Source organism: Cyprinus carpio, chromosome B12 (assembly GCF_018340385.1).
Source record: "Cyprinus carpio isolate SPL01 chromosome B12, ASM1834038v1, whole genome shotgun sequence".
In the NCBI taxonomy this organism is placed as follows: Eukaryota; Metazoa; Chordata; class Actinopteri; order Cypriniformes; family Cyprinidae; genus Cyprinus; species Cyprinus carpio.
Window position 1 is genome coordinate 8,907,698 of NC_056608.1, and position 19,745 is coordinate 8,927,442.

At 36.2% G+C, this 19,745-nt stretch overlaps 2 protein-coding genes across 2 annotated transcripts; one reads left to right on the top strand and one right to left on the bottom strand.

Moving 5' to 3' along the window:
* Positions 1–1,313: 1,313 nt before the first annotated feature.
* On the bottom strand, positions 1,314–6,730 carry LOC109084539 (protein pelota homolog). Its single transcript, XM_019099216.2, has 13 exons — positions 6,509–6,730; positions 5,563–5,655; positions 5,300–5,450; positions 4,914–5,004; positions 4,312–4,475; positions 4,026–4,086; positions 3,779–3,940; positions 2,568–2,614; positions 2,391–2,464; positions 1,923–1,994; positions 1,746–1,820; positions 1,616–1,647; positions 1,314–1,531 (listed from the first exon to the last, which is right to left on the bottom strand). The coding sequence occupies exons 1-13, from the start codon at positions 6,547–6,549 to the stop codon at positions 1,437–1,439; spliced, it is 1,158 nt and encodes a 385-aa protein (XP_018954761.2). The 5' UTR covers positions 6,550–6,730; the 3' UTR covers positions 1,314–1,436.
* Positions 6,731–7,091: 361 nt separating this feature from the next.
* On the top strand, positions 7,092–16,751 carry LOC109068388 (serine/threonine-protein phosphatase alpha-2 isoform-like). Its single transcript, XM_042735221.1, has 7 exons — positions 7,092–7,397; positions 9,613–9,744; positions 9,848–10,078; positions 11,041–11,145; positions 12,348–12,571; positions 15,132–15,266; positions 15,591–16,751. Exons 1-7 carry the CDS (start codon positions 7,343–7,345, stop codon positions 15,702–15,704), a joined length of 996 nt encoding a protein of 331 aa, XP_042591155.1. The 5' UTR covers positions 7,092–7,342; the 3' UTR covers positions 15,705–16,751.
* Positions 16,752–19,745: the final 2,994 nt, after the last annotated feature.

A 19,745-nucleotide genomic window follows, 5' to 3' on the forward strand; every position in this document is an offset into this window, starting at 1 on the left:
GGTGCATATAGAAAAACAGTTGAACATTCAAAATTGGCTCGGTGGGAGTGTTTGTTCTCCAAACCTTAGTTTGGTTTGTTTTTCATTTGCAAATGATCTTCTCTGAAAAGGGTGCATTGCAAGGATGCGTCCAAACTATCCAAATCATCCACAGCTCCGTAATGCCTTAAATATTAATTTACTATTATTTACAAATAAATTGTTTAAATGACCGCAGAGTAATGTGGATTATTATGCATCTTTGATAATTCAAGATATGGGAGCAGAAATTTATATCATTTCATATAGTTAATTAGTATTACGTGAAGACTGCCTTTTTTTTTTTTACCAAAAACAGCATGATTACAAATGTGATATTGATTTTTATACAGCAGTTCAATAAACAAGAATTTAATATTATGACACCTACTTTTAGACATAAAATTGACTGTTTTTGCTCTATTTCGCCAACAAATATAATTCCAATTTGCGTCTCTGAGCAACATGACGCTGTTTTGCTCCTGAATGAATTAACCGTTTAAATGATTCGGTTCAATTGCAATAGCTCACTTATTAGCAGTGAGTTGCTGCCACCTACTGGCAGTTTTAATCTTTTTTTTTTTTTATAATTTCAAATATCAGTAGGCCTATTCAACGTTTTATGTTTAAAATATCAAAACATTATTTCTGAATTTGTAACTGCAGGTTAAATGCATTTATGTCCTGCATTAAACAGTGTGTAAATGCATCTAAATGCCCTTTCTAATGCAGCTTCTGTGTTTTCTCTGCATTGCATGTAACTGCAGGTTAAATGCATTTATGTGACTTATTATTCTAACTGACTGATTCACTTTAAGAATTAGAAAAAAAGGTAAAAATGCCCATAAAAGGTAAAAAATCTATTTAAACTTATTAGAAAAGATTAATTTCTATCACGGCTGTCAACAGATCACCACACAGATTTTTGAGAGTATTGAGAGATTTTTTAGCCAGCTGTCCACGGAAGTCATTAAGATATCAGCACCATAACATACTCAACAAAATATCATCTAATTATCGTTATTGATAAAATCTCAGAAAATATTAAGATATATTTTTTGTCAATATCACACACCCCTAACATATTTAACATTTTGTTTAGAAAACAAAAATTAAATAATTATGAGAAGTGCCCTTTTTCCCACTTGAGCCCCTGCTCCCAAAAATGTCTGTGCACGTCCCTGCAGCACACAAGGATTAATAAAGTAATGACATTCAATACTTATTAACATTCTTCAGAGCTCTGCTTTTCTGCTTAATAATCATTTCAAATAATCATAATTAGAAGTTTTTTGTGATGTTTCAACTGATTTTAAATCCTTTATTAAGGCCATAACAGATTCTCATTCCATTTAGTTCCTTAACTGTGAAGCATTTCCGCTCTTTCATACCAAATCCTTTTGCATGAGAGCATAATGTTAGTCTTCATCAGAGCTGCTGTCCTCCTCAGCTTCAGACACATCAGTGATGGGGAACCTCAGGATGGCCGCCACTCCACTCAACTGATTCAACTCTACAGAGACAAAAACACACCATGCCAGTCACATGGCGAACCAAAATAACTCTCCAAAACAAAGACTATAGAAAAGTAACTTACGATCTCCAGATACGTGCAGGCTTGAGAATATTCTAAAAGAAATGATTAAACAGAAGAAGAAAAGAGCTCAAATATTTAGCATAACACAGATAACATAAGAATATATGACCATACACAATCATTTAAATACCTGACATTTCCTCCATTTTCCTTCACGTTGTCTACAAGCCGAACATACCGGCTGCGAGTGGCTATGTCTTGATGTCTGTCATTGGGAAGAAAAAATAAAATACATATTTTTATATGAAGCACACAATTAAAACAGAATAGACCATTACATATAGATTTGATTACTTTTTAAACATACCTAAATAGTTTGTCACTGATCAGCAGGATGTCAACAGCTAAAGCTTCACTCGCTCTTTCCACATGAGCCAATCTGTACAGAGCAAAAGCTTTTTTTAATAAACGCAAATACTGTTATAAATGATCATGTCTGAAGAATGACATTCTACTAACTATAGTAAATAACTCTGCTACTACATATCAACTAACTCTCATTGGAGTATTAATAGACTTATGTCAGGGTTAGCAGAATAATGTGACAAATATTTGCTTACAGTAAGTAGAATGTCTGATGGAGGACCATCAAAATAAAGTGTTAGCAGCTAATAAACAGCCAGTCTTCTAATACTCTGACATGTAGTTGACATGTGGTATTAAAGTTGCTTACAGTTAGTAGAATGTCTGAAGTGTTAAAAACTTTTTTTTCTCATTGAGATGGTGTGTGATACTGACAGGAATGACTTATTTAAATAGTAGTGATTTTGATCACCCATAGAAAGCTCGATCAGGCTCCTGTTGAAGCATCTTGTAAAAGTCTTCCAAAGCCTTAACCTCTCCAGCTGCCTAAAACAGAAAAAAAAAAAAACATCACACAGCATTAAACATCACACTGTGATGGAAATGCTACAAGCTATATGTGCAAATGTACAAATCCAAATTTAGTCACCTTGGTGTCAGACAATCGGGCGGTGACTGCTGGATCACACAGCACTTCTGTAGAATTAATATCTCATTTATATTGTCACATTACAACAACAAAGAAAAAAAAAAAAAACTTACATGGAGATACACAAATGTAAATATGAAATTCTGATGACATAATTTCCCTCTCAGGATGCACTTTTTTGCTCTGTTAATTGCATATTGAGCATAATCAATTATTTAATATTTTCATGCATGTCTAAGGTAAGTAATTTGCATAAAATATGTCCAAATTATATCTATATAAGGGGATGCCACACAATGATATATGTAAGATTTAATATCTTTGCATAAAATCATCATTTTAACATTTATGAAGGCACCACAAGAATGTGTTTTTTGTACCTATAGTTTCATAAAATTTATAGTAAATTTTATTATTAAAGTTTGAGAAAACATTGTGTGTAGACTGTGCTTGCACTTGGTTAGTGAATGAGACAAATTTCACCAATTATTAGTGTTTCAATGCATGAATGATGTAGTGTTATTTGCTCACTTGGTGTCTGTCAAATTGATGAGCATTTAAAAAAAAAAAAATAGTTGTAGTCGAAATGCAGCATGTTCCACAATTTTGCACCACTGGATTGGAGCGTCATTTAAATAAGAATATATGAACATTTTGCGTAACAAATAATAAAAATTATTTTGCTTATTTATTTGCATAATATCTGAAATTATCATTTTAAAACAGCACTTAGCATTATATATTAGCATATATAGCTGGTACAGTACACACGCTCAAGCCAAATATACCGGTCATACCAAAGATTGAACACAATATGGTGCTATGAGGAAAATATTCATTGCCCAAGAGCCCTTCATAATTTATGTAGTTTTTATTTACTTTAACTAAAAATGAAAATGAAACTGAAAGATTAAACTGATCAGATCAAATTGTGTATTGTTCACTAGACCTCAACCGTCTTGCAAAAGAGATCTTTTCATCTGATAATGGTCCTGACTTTGAAAAGCAGATTATTTGTTTAGTTATTTTATAGTTTTATGAGTCACAAACTTTTTATTAGGTGACTTTACATCATGTAGCGCTATTCTATTCCTCCAAGAACTGAATATTTTATTTATGTTTTCCCCATCCCAGTAAAATCTGGCAAGCCTACTAGTCAATTACGAAAGTTTTGCACATCTTCACTTTTGAAAGGTGAACAGAGTATTGACCTTTGAGTGAATATTTGTGTCCAGATGAGGAGTGCACCACCATGAATTTGGATCTGTTCTCCAGGAGAATTTTACAGTCTTGCCTCACCGCCTCTTTAAACAGGTATGAGATGAACTGATCTTTCACAAATCCAGGACTGGCCACCAGAATACACTTCACCACTGAAAAACACAGAAATACAACAAAAATATCAGTGTTTATTTGTCCATTGTCCATCCTTATCTGAATTTCTTAAAACAAAATTACCATCAAAACTGAAGTGTCTAAGAATGCCCTGCATGACAGCCTCGTAAAATCTCTCCAATGCCTGAAAGAGAACATTATCACTGTATGCATATTTTGAAATATACATGCAGCAACTGAGAAGCATCTACTGCAGCACATGCTGAAACCATAGTTACATCTATTGTACTTCTAATTGATTACAGTTTATAAAAAGAGATACATTGTTGCTAACAATCTTTTGCTCAATATAATGATAAACACCTAAATGCATTGTCAGATTTATTGTCATGAGGTTTTATTGGCTTGCCTTGTCATGTTGAGTACAACTGCCTTTCCTCTTGCGGGGGATGGTGACCTCAACCTTTGCCCTTAGTAAGGTCATGGCTGGAGTCACGAGAACCAGATTGGCCAGACCTTCCTGCATCACAACTGCAGCCACATCTGCTTTCTGAGCAGGGTCACATGCCTGCTCTATTGACGAGGGAAGAATCAGGGTTCAAATAAACTATAGCGATGAGCTGGATCAGATTTATTAACGTTTTAGTATGCTCATGGCTGCTCTCTGCCGTGCAGTGAAAGTGAATGGTGTCTGCAGCTGTCAAGCCATTAAGATACTTGGTGAAGTACAACAACAATATTCAGCTGTTTCTCACACATCATGCTGTTTTTGCATTTCAAAGAAAAAAAAAAATTCCTGTTTTCAAACCTGGGTGCAAACATAAAATTATAAAAAAATATTATAAATACTATAAAATCATAAAAAATAAAAAAAACATTTAATCCTTTATTTTTTATAATTTTGTCATTAATCATTTTTTAAAGATTGTGTTACATAGTATGTGAAATACTCTTTAGTCAGAAAAGCTACTTTTAGTCAGAAAATATACTAAAAACACACCAACACATTACCAATTCTGTCCAACACCACGCTGTCCCAGACTTTTTTGGCAAGTGTGAACTTCCTGTTGAGCTCCAGTTCAATGGTATGATAGGCACCCATCTACATATGACACAAGAGAAAAAAGCATTCACATTTAGGCTAAATTAACATACGGAATATTCCCAGAGGGTCAATATAAATTACTATACTTAATATTCAAATTTATAAAGTATAAATTCTATTTTAGGTGTAAAGTTGTCACAAATGTCAACACACTATTTATATCATACATTTTACATAAACGTACATGTCAGAAGTGCAACCAACCTTTGAAATATGAAAAAAATAATAATAATAATAAATAAAAGTCAAATTTTCAAAAAAGCACTCTATACATTTCTAAATGCACTCTGACCTTGACATACTGGTTCTCCTGGATGTTTGTTCCTTTGACTCTGAGCTGACAGGCCTGGGAATCAAAGTCTATCGTCTCCACACATAAAGTCAGTGTGGTGCGCACACGTGAACTGCCCACACTGCCTGTGGAGGACTCTGTCTGCACTTTCCTGTTTGTGACATCAGATTGATTTCACTGGGTAGAAAAATCTCATATAATAAGTGTGATAAAACAAAACTGGAAAAATATGGTGGTCAGCAAGGCGCAAAAAAGGGACAGACCTGATGGTTGAGGCTCTGAGGCTGTCGCCCACCTGCAGCAGGTTGTAGGTGTGCCACATATCCTCTGCTTCCTCAGGTATTAGTGTCACCTGACTGGAAAAAATAAATAAATAATTAGAAATAGGAGACAGAAGACAGAAAATTTCGAAAAAATAAATAAATCTTTAACTGTAAAGGCAAGGCAAGTCAGTTCACTCTGGGGCTGCACTAGGGCAGCTATTTTCTCAGTACCACTTCAATCCGACTGAATGGGGTAATATTGGAATTATGAAATCTACTTTATTTTTTCAGTAACAAAAGAATTAAAATCTGAACTCATAAACATTTTACTTACACTGCTTATTCAATCTTATTTATTTTATACATTATAAAATTTATTTTTATATTAAATCTGAACTCAATCCAACAACAACGTGGTTGTTATATGAGTCATTTATTTTATACATTAAAATTTTTTTTTAGTCAAGTCCAAATGAAATCAAAACTGACCACATTTACTTTATTAGCGAATTTAACTAGTTCTGTGATTTAAAAAAAAAAATAGCCAAAATTTGTCTGCGTGTCTGGAGTGAATTAATTTATTACTTGAAATAATTCAAACATTATCTGAAATAAAATAATTTAGCACACAACTAGCCACAATCGGTCAATAGAAGGCGCTACAGGAAAGGAAAACGCATTTTTTTGGGGCTGTGGCAATATTGTGTTTGTGAAACAATCATGCCAAGCTTGCCAACAAAGCACTGGGATAAGAATGACGGCATCTGATGTATAACAGGCGCTTTTCAAGTCAGTTCGACAAACAACGAAGCATTACACTAACGTAATTTTATTCATAACAAAGTACCCAGTTGTTGACGTATGATACCACCACTGCATCATGGTACTTCCACAGCACTCAGAACGCTCAAATGATGTCCAAAAGCAGTGTACAGAAAGCACTTACCCGGCATTATCCTTCTCGATGTCTTTATGAACCAACTTCATGGTCAAAGAGGTTAGCTATTCAAAACCAAAATGCATATTTGATTGTGAGTGTTCTATTCCATTTAACTGTCGATTCTGGTGACGTTTCCGTATCAGCAGTGGCACATTCTGCCACTTTAGAATGAATCGGACGATTCGAACTGTCGCTTTCTGATCGCGTCAGATAGCTGATGGATTGCGTCATTACGTCATTTCTATCTTCGGTTACTTCCGTGGGTTGGAAGAACGAATGCATTTATATTTCTTTTATATTTGGATGTATTCTTTAACAGTACATTTTATGAATAATTAGCAATCGGTGTTAATAAAGTATATAAACCATCCAACCCTAGAAATGTTTTAAATCGCTATAATAACAACAGTGTTTCGTGTTTATACGAATCTGAGATTACACACTGATGAATGTGGTTTTAATTTGCTTGTTAACAATTAAATATAGAAAAGATTGACACACCGAATATCCTATTGGTTTTTCGGATCTGCATTCGAAGCAGTCGTCATAAACCGAGAATAACCAATCAGATACGCACTTTTGTGTCTACCCCGCCCCCCTCGGCATTTCCTACAACCGTCAGCGGTCGTGGTGCTAGTTTACCTCAGACAGCGAACTACTGAAGGGACCATTTGCGGCAATAATATCATAATATGAACTCAGGAATACTAGCAGTAGTGTGACTTTTTTTTTTAAATAGAGGTTAGTTTTTAAGTTATTGTCGTGTAATTGTATTGGGCGGTTTCCTGGGTCGTCTTGTTCCTGTCTCTGTTAGCCGGCTAATCTCCAGCGAGCGACAAAATGGCTGATTCAGACAAATTAAACATCGATTCGATCATCCAGCGCCTTCTGGAGGGTAATAAACTTTATTCTTTCTTATTACAAACTGTTCCGTTTTATCGTGTTAAATAGCGATTATTCGTCTGAAAACGTATGTTGTGTGTGTGTGTGTGTGTGTGTGTGTGTGTGTGTGTGTGTGTGTGTGTGTGTGTTTCATTTCGTCATCTGCAATCGAACGTATATGTAGCGATGTAGTATTTGGTGTAAGTGCGTAACCCTATCAATCGTAATCATTCTAATTCAATCCTATTTATTACATGAAATCCGAACAAAACTTGCGTCGGTCGTCTCGTTCGGAAACAGAGAACGCCACTAGGAAGATATCAGAGGTGTTGTGCCAAATTTTGACCCCCGATTATATTCCCTTTCTTTAAAGCTCATACTTGATTGACAAGTGGAGAAGGGAGAAATGCCTCTGATATTAATACATCAACAATAGTCATGATGATAGGAAATATAATCAAAGTGCCATTGCCTGCGTTCCAACGTGATGCTTCAATGTCCAGCATTGCCACTACAAGCCTGTTAATTACAATCAAGGAAAATAATAATCTTTCAGTTGAGTATATTAAGTACAACAAACAAAAATATACCAAAAAAGGCTATCGTAAGAAAGACACCATTAGTCAGTTGTTGCAATTCTTCCAGCTGTTCAGTGGTTGGAGGAAGTAAACATTGAGAGAGGAGTAATTTGTGCAGGCTCACTGCTGCCCAAGGCATTGTATATGAAATATGTGTTATCAGTCAAGTGGAGGGTAAAAAAGGAGTAGGCAAAGAGGCTAAGATACAAAGAGAAAGTAGGTTCTTTATTATATAGTAAGATGACACAGGATTACTAAGAACAGTTATAACCAGATTATGCATAGGTAATTCAGGATTAAATGCAAATCTATGTTAAAACATCCAAATGGATTATTGTGGTGAAGATGAAAATGTCATCTTCACCACAATAGCTACATACGAGTAATAATAGGTAAATCCTATAAAATTACAAAGTAAATTAATTCAAACAATGTCATTAAGATTGACATTCTAGTAAAAGCCAGTGTAGATACTAGATCACAGACAGGTCTAGATATGTGACCCTGGAGCACAAAACCAGTCTAAAGTCGCACAGGTCCATTTGTAGCAATAGCCAAAAATACATTGTATGGGTAAAAATTATATTTTTTTTCTTTTAAGTCAAAAATCATTAGGATATTAAATAAAGATCATGTTCCATTAAGATATTTTGTAAACTTCCTACTGTAAATATATCAGAAATTCATTTTTGATTAGTAATATGCATTGCTTTTTGCACCCTCAGATTCCAGATATTCAAAATCAAATAATTTTATCTCGGCCAATGGAAGGCTTGCTTATTCTGCTTTTGAATAAAAATTGACCCTTTTGACTTTTTTATTTTATTATTTTTTTTTTTTTGGTCCAGGGTCACATATTTAACTTGCTAAATATCTATTGGGCAACTGTGACTTATTAGCTCTTCTCTCAAGTTGCACGTTTGAAAATTCACACAATGATTTTTGGTAAAGATATCACGTCACTGCAAGCTGTGGTTAGAAGCTCCGGTTGCCACAGAAACAGTCAGTGTCCTGAGATGCACCATTGTGACCTATATTCGAGTGAAATGGTTTTTTTAAAAATGTAGGGAAGGATTTCATGGTGACTTCAGTTACACCTACAAGCACAACCTAGTCTGTATGAGTGTATAAATGTATTATTTAGAGACAGACATGTAGCTGTCTGCAAAAGAATGATTTAAGGTCATAGCAGATATGTGCAAAACTAATTACATGCTATTTGCTGACCTTTTTTAATATATAGGTTTTTAGGTTATGTGTGCTAGATGTGGAGAAATAGCCTAATGCTTTTACTCATTTATACAAGAATATTAATATTAATGGCTTAAAAATTATGAGGCACTTCACAAATATGAATTAAATTCTGTAGCATTAAAAAAAATACCATGCCTGTTTAGTTGATCTAAAATATTGCATTAGATTAGTATAGGCCTAGTGTTACACCACCTTTAATATTTTATTTTATTAGTACACATCAGTCTTATGAGTGGATGAGAGAGCTACTGTTTCATGGCCCTGTTGTCTGTTTTTTTTGTCATGCAACAGCAGACCTCACAACACAGTTCTTTAAACACATACAGATACATACACAAATATGTATGTGTATTCATAATGTTTTTATGAATGCTTTTTTTCTGTCTCAATTTTCAGTGAAGGGCTCCAGACCTGGTAAAAACGTTCAGTTAACTGAACAAGAGATTCGTGGATTGTGTCTGAAATCTCGGGAAATCTTCCTTAGTCAGCCGATACTGCTGGAACTGGAGGCCCCTCTCAAGATTTGTGGTAAAGTTCTGATAACCGTTATGCTCCGTTTTTATTTTAAATAGGTCCGACAAAGCTAGTTAAAAAAGTAATAAAGATAAATCAGCTCTACTTCTTCCTGCAGGTGATGTTCATGGTCAGTACTATGACCTGCTCAGGCTTTTTGAGTATGGAGGATATCCTCCAGAGAGTAACTACCTGTTTCTGGGAGACTATGTAGACCGAGGCAAGCAGTCACTGGAGACCATCTGCCTGCTGCTTGCCTACAAGGTCAAATATCCAGAGAACTTCTTTCTTCTCAGAGGAAACCATGAATGTGCCTCCATCAACAGGATATATGGATTTTATGATGAATGTGAGTATGCTTGTATGGGGGTGGATAGTATGAGCAAAAGCTTAGGTCGTGGTCTGATGGATACATCACTGTGTATGACTATTTATCAAGTCTATACGTTTTGCTTAAGTTGAAGCATTTATATCTGTTAAATGGGGTGAGTCTGTGGGAGGAGGGGATACTATCTCATCAGAGCAGAGCAGATTGTGATCTGGTGTTTGTCTCAAGGCTGCTCAGTTCACAGTAAATGCAACAAACTCAGTCTCTGCATGTGATTTAGTCAACTTGCAGACAGAATAAATGGTGAATAACCACAAGATTAAGAGATGATTTGGGGTGCATTCACATTTGGCAGGTTTAGATCGATTAAAAAAAGAAACTCTTATTTGAATAAGTGTGAATGCTGCCACCTGAACCCTGGTGTGCACCATACAAGCGGACCAAGACTGCTGAAAAAGTGGTCTGCTCTTCAAATATGAATGCAGCACAGACCAAAGACATCTAAACAAACCAAAAACAGGATGTGCAGTCATAACGTTACCTTAAAGAGGACAAAATGATCAAGTATACCTGGTTCTAGCTGTCATAGTTGCGATGTTGTCCTTTAAAGTTCAGTACAGGTGTTAGAACACGTCATCTTGCATCTTCATTTGTGTGCAACGGAGGAATTTCTGCCACTGTTTTGACTCCTTAAGTTGACAGCTAATAAATACCACAATGGATGCACATACAAGGAGCACATTTAGCCAAACACAGCATTGTTTTGGATATTTTGTAATGAAACTTCCAGAATTTGTTAAGTTGACAGCTAATAAATATCTTTAACTTTGGTGTAAAAAAAAATGCCAGTGTGAATGCTAAGCAAACCAGGATTAAATGTGTAAATTGCTTTTTTGGTATGAACCAAGTAAACTGAACTATAAGTGTGGGGCATATGCCTGAATGAATGTCACCTTTCTTCTTTTTTTTTGGTGGGGGGGCAGGTAAAAGGCGATATAACATCAAGCTCTGGAAGACATTCACAGACTGTTTCAATTGCTTACCAGTAGCTGCTATTGTGGATGAGAAGATTTTTTGTTGTCATGGAGGTAAGTCAAGATTTCTGAAATGTCTTCTTTACAGACTGTTACAAAACCATCAAATGCTTAAACATTGTTGCAGAATTCCAAGAAAACGGGCCTGTACCATGATGGTGGCTCAACAACCTATGGGTTACAGGATTAGTTTTGAGTTGACAAAGCCAAACCAGTCCAATCCAGCTTTGTTGATACCATGAAGCTGATCATCGACTTTCTTTTGTCAACTCAGGCTTGATTCTTAGTTAATGGAGCATGTGCACATGAGAGTGTGACATCATTAATGAATAGCCAACTTCTCGTTGAAGTCAGTGCGATTCACTACCAAAGATTGAACGATATGAAGAATTTAAACCCATTTACACAGCAAAATGAAACAATCTATCCTTGAAAGAGGAAAACTTAAAGAAAACATCTTGCCATATAAGTGCAAGTAAAAGTTGTAAAGTTGGTTTTTGGAGTTGATGATATTTCTAGGTATAAAAACACTTAAAAATCTAAGCTCATGTAGTCATGTTTAAAGCTATTGATTCTAAAACTTATTTATATTGCATATTATCTGTATATTTATATTAATTTAAATAAAAGCTTAATTACTATTAAACTAAGCTGGCTTGTGTAATGGATTAAGGGTATAATAATTATATTAATTATAAAAAATAATCATCTCTAAAAATCTGATGTTTTTATCTTTAAAAATGTTTTACTATGTAGCGTCCTTTTAATTTGGAGTAAGAGACACCGGGGAAGTGGCTTTAATTCATCAGAGATGTCACTTTGCTTGAAGCTGATTGGTCAAATTTCAGTTTAAGATCTCTAAACCAGAAGATAACCTGCCCCGGAACAGGTTAGCTGTGGAGTTTGTTACTATGGTGATGAACACATGATACCTAAAACCCAGAGTTGGTCCAAACTAAACTGAAACTTACCTGGCTAGCAAGCTAAACCGGCTTCATGGTACAGGCCCCTGGTTTGAAAGGTGGGTAAAGTTGAGTCATCATAACAAAAATATGAGAAATTGTATTTGTCAGATAGAACCTAACCAGAGCATACTGTTAAGGTCTGCAGTGTTGTAAAGCACACAATATCTTATTTTCCTGCAAAATGTGCATTTATCCCCAGGTTTGTGAAATAGAGTCAGGGAATGGTGGTCATGAGATTCTTGATGTGCTCACAAGTGTTTCTAAACTGCAGTTGAATGATCCTTTGCCCAGGTCTTTCTCCAGACCTGCAAACTATGGAACAGATCCGTCGTGTGATGAGGCCCACAGACGTCCCTGACCAGGGTCTGCTGTGTGATCTGCTCTGGGCTGACCCAGATAAAGATGTCATGGGCTGGGGAGAGAATGACCGTGGTGTCTCTTTCACCTTTGGGTCTGATGTTGTGGCTAAGTTCCTCCACAAACATGACATGGACCTCATATGTAGGGCCCACCAGGTAAGTAATGTAGCTTATTGAATGTGGTGTCATCGCATTGCATATGTATCCATGTAGCCAAAAGCACCATATTTGGATTGAAGAGCAGGTTTTTTTTTTTTTTTCATTTTCAGTTAAGATTAATTTGTTTGGTTTGCCACATATACTGTGATCGATGAGACAAACCAGAAATATCATGGTTATTTCATAACATTTAAATTTTTTAGTTTTAATTTCTACTTTTCGTTGATTGAGAAGGATGCATTCTTGTTTTTCATGCATCATTATTTTATTTACATTGTTTTAAACGGCGATGGGAGAAAAGATTTTCAAACTTTGAAACATTTACATTTAGTCCTTTAGCAGTCGCTTTCATCCAAAGCGATTTACAAATGAGGACAATGGAAGCAATCAAAATCAACAAAAGAGCAATGATATGCAAGTGCTATAACAAGTCTCAGTTAGCTTAATGCTGTACACATAGCAAGGTTTTTTAAATTATAAAATAAATAAAATTGAAGAAAAAAATAAACAGATAGAATAGAAAAAGTATAGAGCAAGCTAGTGTTAGAGGCCTTTTTTTTTTTTTTTTTTGCTTTTGTTAATTGTATAATAAATAAAAAACAAAACAGATAGAATATAAAAAGATTAGAGAAGCTTGTCTTAGTTTCTTTTTCTTTCTTTTTTTTTTAAGAAAACAAGCTGTTTTAGTGAAGGTTGTTTTATTTTAAGGGGCATGTGATTTTTTTTTTTTTTTTTTTTACAGATTAGAATTACAATCGAGAGTGCTAGAGTTAGAGCGTCAAATAAAGATGGAAGATATGTGTTTTAACCCGATTCTTGAAGATGCTAGGATTGAGTTGGGCAGGTCATTCCACCAGGAGGGAACATTTAATTTTGAATTCCATAAAAGTGATATTGTGCCTCTTTAGGATGGCACAATAAAGCGACATTCACTTGCAGAACCCAAACTTCTAGAGGGAATATAATTCTGAAGTAATGAATTTAGGTAAAGGGGTGGTTTTGTATGCAAACATTAATGCCTTGAATTTTATGCGAGCAGCTATTGGTAGCCAGTGCAAATTGATAAACAGAGGTGTGACGTGCATTCTTTTCAGCTCATTAAAAATGAATCTTGCTGCTGCGTTCTGGATTAATTGTAAAGGCTTGATCGAACTGGCTGGAAGACCTGCCAAGAGAGCATTGAAATAGTCCAGCTTGGACAGAACAAGAGCCTGAACAAGGAGTTGTGAAGCACGTTCCGAAATAAATCTTCTTGATGTTGAATAAAGCAAATCTGCAGGACCATGCAGTTTTAGCAATGTGGTGTGAGAAAGTCAGCTGAACATCAATCATAACTCCAAGGTTTCTGGCTGATTTTGAAGGGGTTACGGTTGATGTGCCTAAGTGGATGATGAAATTGTGATGAAACGATGGGTTTTAGGGAACCACATGCAGTTCTGTCTTGGCAAGGTTGAGTTGAAGGTGATGGTCCGAATAGAGGTGAATTCGTGCCATGTGACGCGTTTGCCGCGAACGCACAATATACGCCTCCATCGTGTCTTCCACACAAGTTAAAATTTTTTGACTTGAGCGGAAGATTTGCATGATGCGTTCTCGCACAAGCCAATCAGCGAAGAGCTTCTTGAAATGTCCAGTTGAATCAGACGGTGGAAGAGATCATTATTGTAGCCGTCTGTTATTTTAAAGGTCTGGAGCATAGAAAACAATTTAAAACAGTTGTAGTGATAGTTGTATTTTATTAGCATGGCTACAGAGATGCTGCTATCAATAATTTTTATTAGCATAATATCAGTATATATATATATATATATATATATATATATATATATATATATATATATATATATATATATATATATATATATATATATATATATATATATACATATATACATATACATATATACATATATACATATATACATATACATATATACATACATACATATATATAGTAGTAAAATGTAACACGCACATTAATGCAGGATCCTAACGTTACTCATCCTCCTCTGGAGGGTGCTGTGAACCCAGACACGTCAGCATTTGGCTTTCCACCTTATTTGGGACTTTTTGTGACACGAGTGACACGAAAAACATCCCTCGAGTAATCTAGAGTGAGTGACGCAATGCGCATATTTGCTTCTCGTCTGGTGTGAACACACCATTAGACAAGCTGAGATGTGAGCAGCTATCGTCAGATCATCAGGATGGAATGAGATGTAGAGTTGAACCAATTGCTTCACAAAATGAAGTTTCGAAGCACTCGAAACGCCACACACTGCTGAAGATTGCTGATTAAAAGAGTTTAAATGCAGTGAAAACTCAGCCCAGACATACATTAAAAATTCCTTTTACAAACCAGTTGCAGCCTCAGATGCTGACATGGCATTAAAGACTGATTTCATTTTGATGTGTGCTCCCAATCGCTGGTGCAAAACATGAGTCGCAAAGGTTTCTAAACTCCACAAAGCAGCGTTTTGAAAGAGCTCATCACTAGGGATGGCAACATGGCCTTTTTGTGCAGCATTTGTGACATAATCTTCTGCTCTCTGAACAGGTGGTAGAGGATGGATATGAGTTCTTCGCTAAGAGGCAGTTAGTCACACTTTTCTCAGCTCCCAACTACTGTGGAGAGTTTGACAATGCAGGTGCTATGATGAGTGTTGATGAGACCCTGATGTGCTCATTTCAGGTTTGTATGTGCTCTTTTAGTAGCTACTAGAGATGCCAGTTGCTCACCTTTGAGCAGAATTCACAGTTTGGGAAACAAAAAGTTTCCTACAGAAAATCAATGAAATTTAACTAGATACTGAATGCCATATTGCACTGTAAATGTGAGTTTATTGTATAAAGAACATGGCAAATGACAAGATTGGGTTTAATATATGCAATTTTGATTTATTTACATAGGTAACAAAATATTAAATCTAAATATTTCAGAATTTTTTTTTTTAAGCCTTGCCTCATTATACATTTTACCTGATGAATGGTTTTTAAGGTTCTCTGTTTCTGTTAGATTCTGAAACCAGCGGAGAAGAAGATGTCATATGGTGGTGCAGGAGGATTTGGGTCTGGTAGACCTGTAACTCCTCCACGAAACGCAGCCAAGGGCGGCAAAGCAAAGAAATAACATCAGCTACTGCAACGCACCTATACATCCTCTCCATCATTCTACCTCTCCTTTTCCTTCTCCTCTTCAACTCCAAACACCAAATCAGTGCAGGGCTTTTTTTTAGCTGTCTCCAAGACGAGACTGCTGGGAATCTGAGCGGTCATGTGTGCTTGACTGAAATGCCCTTGTGGAGTGTGTTGGTTTTTGTATGTGGAAAAGTGTGTATTTGTAGAAAATGGTTTTGTTGTGTGTGAGGGATTCTTTTTTTTCCTCTCTCTCTCTCTCTCTCTCTCTCTCTCTCTCTCTCTCTCTCTGTCTCTTTCTTTGGTAACTACGCACATTTTACTGCGTTTTTAGATGTTCTGGTTGATTTCCTTCTAATATATCTTCATGTCTTCAGCCATAACATGATAATCTTTTTTAGGCCATTTATTGGACCTATGTGGTGCCCTTCTCTTCAGACCAAGCCTCAGGGTCCAGCTTTTGATCCCCACTGTGGGGACGGACTTTTCCATTCCCCTTTAGCTCTAAAGCAATCCGAAAGGAGGTGATTGTGCTCTTGAACGTGCAAATCACTGCCAGTCTCTTTAATGTGAAACTTTGTCCAAGTGCGTGTCTGTTTACAGTAGTTATTGACGGCATCCTGCACATTTTTTCATGTATCTAATTTGGCGCATACTTTGCTTCTTCAAACTGCACACTCAGGTAGTATTTAGCCTGGTCTGTGGAAATTAGGTTGTTTGGTTTATTTTTCGCTAGTTTTTTTTTTTTTTTTTTTTTTTTTTATTAAAATCATGTATGGTGTGCAAAGAATACCATGTGTGAATGTCTGTAAAGTGGGTGCCATCGCTGTTTCAGTTTGCACAGAAAAGCACTGTGCGCTCTTTTTTTTTTTTTTTTTTCTTCGTTTTTTTTTTTTTCTTCGTTTTTTTTTCTTCTTTGAGTGTTTGTGGCTATGTGCCACTTTGTAAACTGCAAAGCTCACCTTTTTCTGTTAATTTTTTTTCCTTTCTTTTTTTTAAAGTAGTCAAGAATTTAGCCAATAAAGTGAGAATCTGGTGCAAATTTATCTTGTTTTTTTATTTATTTATTTTTTTTATCTATAGATGTTTAGTGTCTTCTAAGATGTGTGTTAGACTAATTAAGACAGGATTTTCAGAGATTAGGATGGTTCATTCTGATTGGCAATCTTACTCCTCAATTATGATAGAAAGTTAATTACCAGGACAGAGCTACAGTTGCAATCAAAATGTGGCAATGACTGAAAACTTATTGGCATTTGTGACATAGTTCCCTGGGACCCAGACTCCAACAGTGACCTCTGGGATGGCAGTGAGAGGAACTTGTGGGGCAGGTTGACAAGGAGTCCTGAGTGACTCCATTATTTAAAAATATGATTGGATGGTGCAGTACCTAACTTAGAACCCTAGTTGCAAGCTTCGTGTGGTACTCTCAAAATACTCCGGGAGGCAGCACCTTACTGTCCCTGGAGGAAAGAGTTTCACGTGTCATGTGAAAGTTTGTTTCAGCACTGCATGTTTTTCTCACTTAACTTTAAAAAGGCATTTCATTTTATTCAACAAAAATAACATGATTGGCTTCTTTACTACATTTCTCACTTTACTCTGGATTTACTACATTTTTGATTTTTCTCTTGTTTTTATTGTTTTGTGAATGTTGTTAGTGAATTGATGTTTGAAAAATAATACATACCTTTTGTAGGTGTTATGACACAAGCTTTTCAGAAGGGCCCTACAGCTAAAATCAATTTAAACTCCACAGCCTCAGTACATGGCAGCAGCATCAGTCCCATGTCATCTCCTCACTGTAGAGGCTGTCATAATGCTGCCAAAATCAGTGCATGTCCATGCAGGGATGCTGTAGGACCAGGATGTACTGGTCAGGATGGTCCTGCCAGTCCTGCAGCTCTATTATGTGGTGAGAGCTGGGGCTTTGATTGCCCATGTCAGGGACACCTCAAGAGGAACTGGCCTGGGATGGTCAGGCAAGAAGAAAGACCATTTTTTTAAGATGGTTAGATGGAAGTGATTTCTCAATGGAGGATTTATGATTTTATTTAGGTGATTTGATAATAGAGAATTCATTTTTGTGTGTTTGTCTTATTCTATTTTTCTTTTGTGTTAAATTAATTCTGTCAATTTATTGTTCTTTAAATCACGGGAGGAACACAATCAGTAATCAACCCAATTAACAATATAAGAGGTGTGTATATATACACAGCAGACTTACTTCTGGTCCTTGACAGTTTTTCCAGCATCCCTTCGCCGCACTTAAAACTATTTCTGTCCTAAACTGTAGGGGGGTAACTCTGGGTTCAGGCCAAAATTCTGAGCTCAGAGCCCTCCCCTTGGACAGCAGGCCAAATACAGATAACCTTTACTCTGTTTATTATACGCAAGTGTGAACTCGTGAACTTTTATTTAATTGACAAAAGTACAAAGAAAACATTTCCAAAGTTTTCACTGACTGATCAACATATTTGTATTTTGTAAATGTGAGCAAAAAGTGAAAAGGTTATAGAATATCCACATTGAACTGTTTTGAAGCAGTTCACAGTAAGCAGGTGAACTGGTAATAGGTCAAGGTATCATGTTTGGGTATAAAAGGAGCATCTCAATCTTTGCAAGCAAAGCTGGATCATGGCTCATCAATTTGTGCCAGAGTTCACAAGAGAAGTGTCAAACAAATCACATTTCACAATGCAAAATTGCAAAGAATTTAGGTCTTTCACCAAGTACCATATATAATATTGTGAAAGGATTCAGGGAATCCAGAGAAATCGAAGTACATGTAGGGCAAGGCAGGAAACCTCAGTTGAATGTGCTTGACCTTTGAGCCTTCAGATGGTATTGCATAAGAAACCCTCATGTTGTGGCATTAAATATAGCCACATGGGCTCAGGAGTTCTTCCATTGTCATTTACCACAATCTGCTGCTGCATCTAGAAATGCAACTTGAATATCCGTTTCTCTAGGAGAGAGCTATACATCAATTCTATGCAGCGATGCTGCCGGGTTCTCTGGGCCAGAGCTCATCTCAGATAGTCAAAAAGACTGTGAAAATGTGTGTTGTACTCAGATGAGTCCACATTTCAACTTGTTTCCAGGAAAAATGTATTTTGAGTTCTCAGTCAAAAAGACCAAATGGACCATCCAGACTTTCATTAGCGACAGAAGCAAAAACAAACATCTGTCATGGTATGGGGTGCATCAGTTCAAACAGCATGGGTGACTAGAATAAGTGCAAAGGAACCATTGACATGAAGGCATATACTGCCATCAAGATAATGTCTTTCATGAGAAGTCCATTGCTATCAAGACAATGCCAGGTCTCATTCTGCATGTGCTACAACAATGTGGTTTCATAGACAGAGTGAATGTGCTAGACTGGCCAGCAGATCTGTCTCCCATCGAAAATGTATGGCTCATGAAAAGGAGAATCAGACAACAACAATCACAGACTGCTGAGCATCTGAAGTCTTGTATCAAGCGAGATTGGACAAAAATTTTGCTTGCAGAACTTAAAAGGTCTATTGATGTGACAGTATTAAACATGCATCTGCCTCAACATTGTTGGAGTGTTGCAGCCATCAAAATCAAAATTTGTTACTATTTACAAAATACATTTACTTTGGTGAGTGAAAACGTTTTAAATTTTATTGCATTTTACAAAATGTCCCAAATTCCCTGGAATTGGGGTTGTACATGATACACATCAAGACAGCCCTTCTGACATATTTTTGTGTATATTTGCTCAAGAAGATGTGAAAGAGAACTCTGCTGTATGAGCTGTGTCTTTCTGTATACGCACAGAAATAATACATCACAGCAGGCTTTAAACTGAAAAGACTTGAAATCACGTGAAATGACAAACTTTCTTGAGGAAGCAGCACCCGCCCGATCGTTCTAGCTGATTATTGTTTTAGGGGGCTGAGATGACAGAAAAGGGGGCCAAAGCCCACCTAAAAAGGGTGTAGAAATGCATCAATGCTATGAAAATTCACCACATTCATTACTGTTAATTCTGTTATGTAAACAG

What these genes read in the sequence shown, in the direction of transcription:
- LOC109068388 (XM_042735221.1), top strand. Translation starts at nt 7,343, where the DNA reads ATGGCTGATTCAGACAAATTAAACATCGATTCGATCATCCAGCGCCTT. An exon ending in ATATGGATTTTATGATGAAT is followed by an intron (nt 10,079 to 11,040) that starts GTGAGTATGCTT and finishes GTGGGGGGGCAG; the next exon opens with GTAAAAGGCGATATAACATC. An exon ending in TCATATGTAGGGCCCACCAG is followed by an intron (nt 12,572 to 15,131) that starts GTAAGTAATGTA and finishes CTCTCTGAACAG; the next exon opens with GTGGTAGAGGATGGATATGA.
- LOC109084539 (XM_019099216.2), bottom strand. Translation starts at nt 6,549, where the DNA reads ATGAAGTTGGTTCATAAAGACATCGAGAAGGATAATGCCGG. An exon ending in CGTGGTGTTGGACAGAATTG is followed by an intron (nt 4,476 to 4,913) that starts GTAATGTGTTGG and finishes CCTCGTCAATAG; the next exon opens with AGCAGGCATGTGACCCTGCT. An exon ending in GAAAATGGAGGAAATGTCAG is followed by an intron (nt 1,648 to 1,745) that starts GTATTTAAATGA and finishes CATTTCTTTTAG; the next exon opens with AATATTCTCAAGCCTGCACG.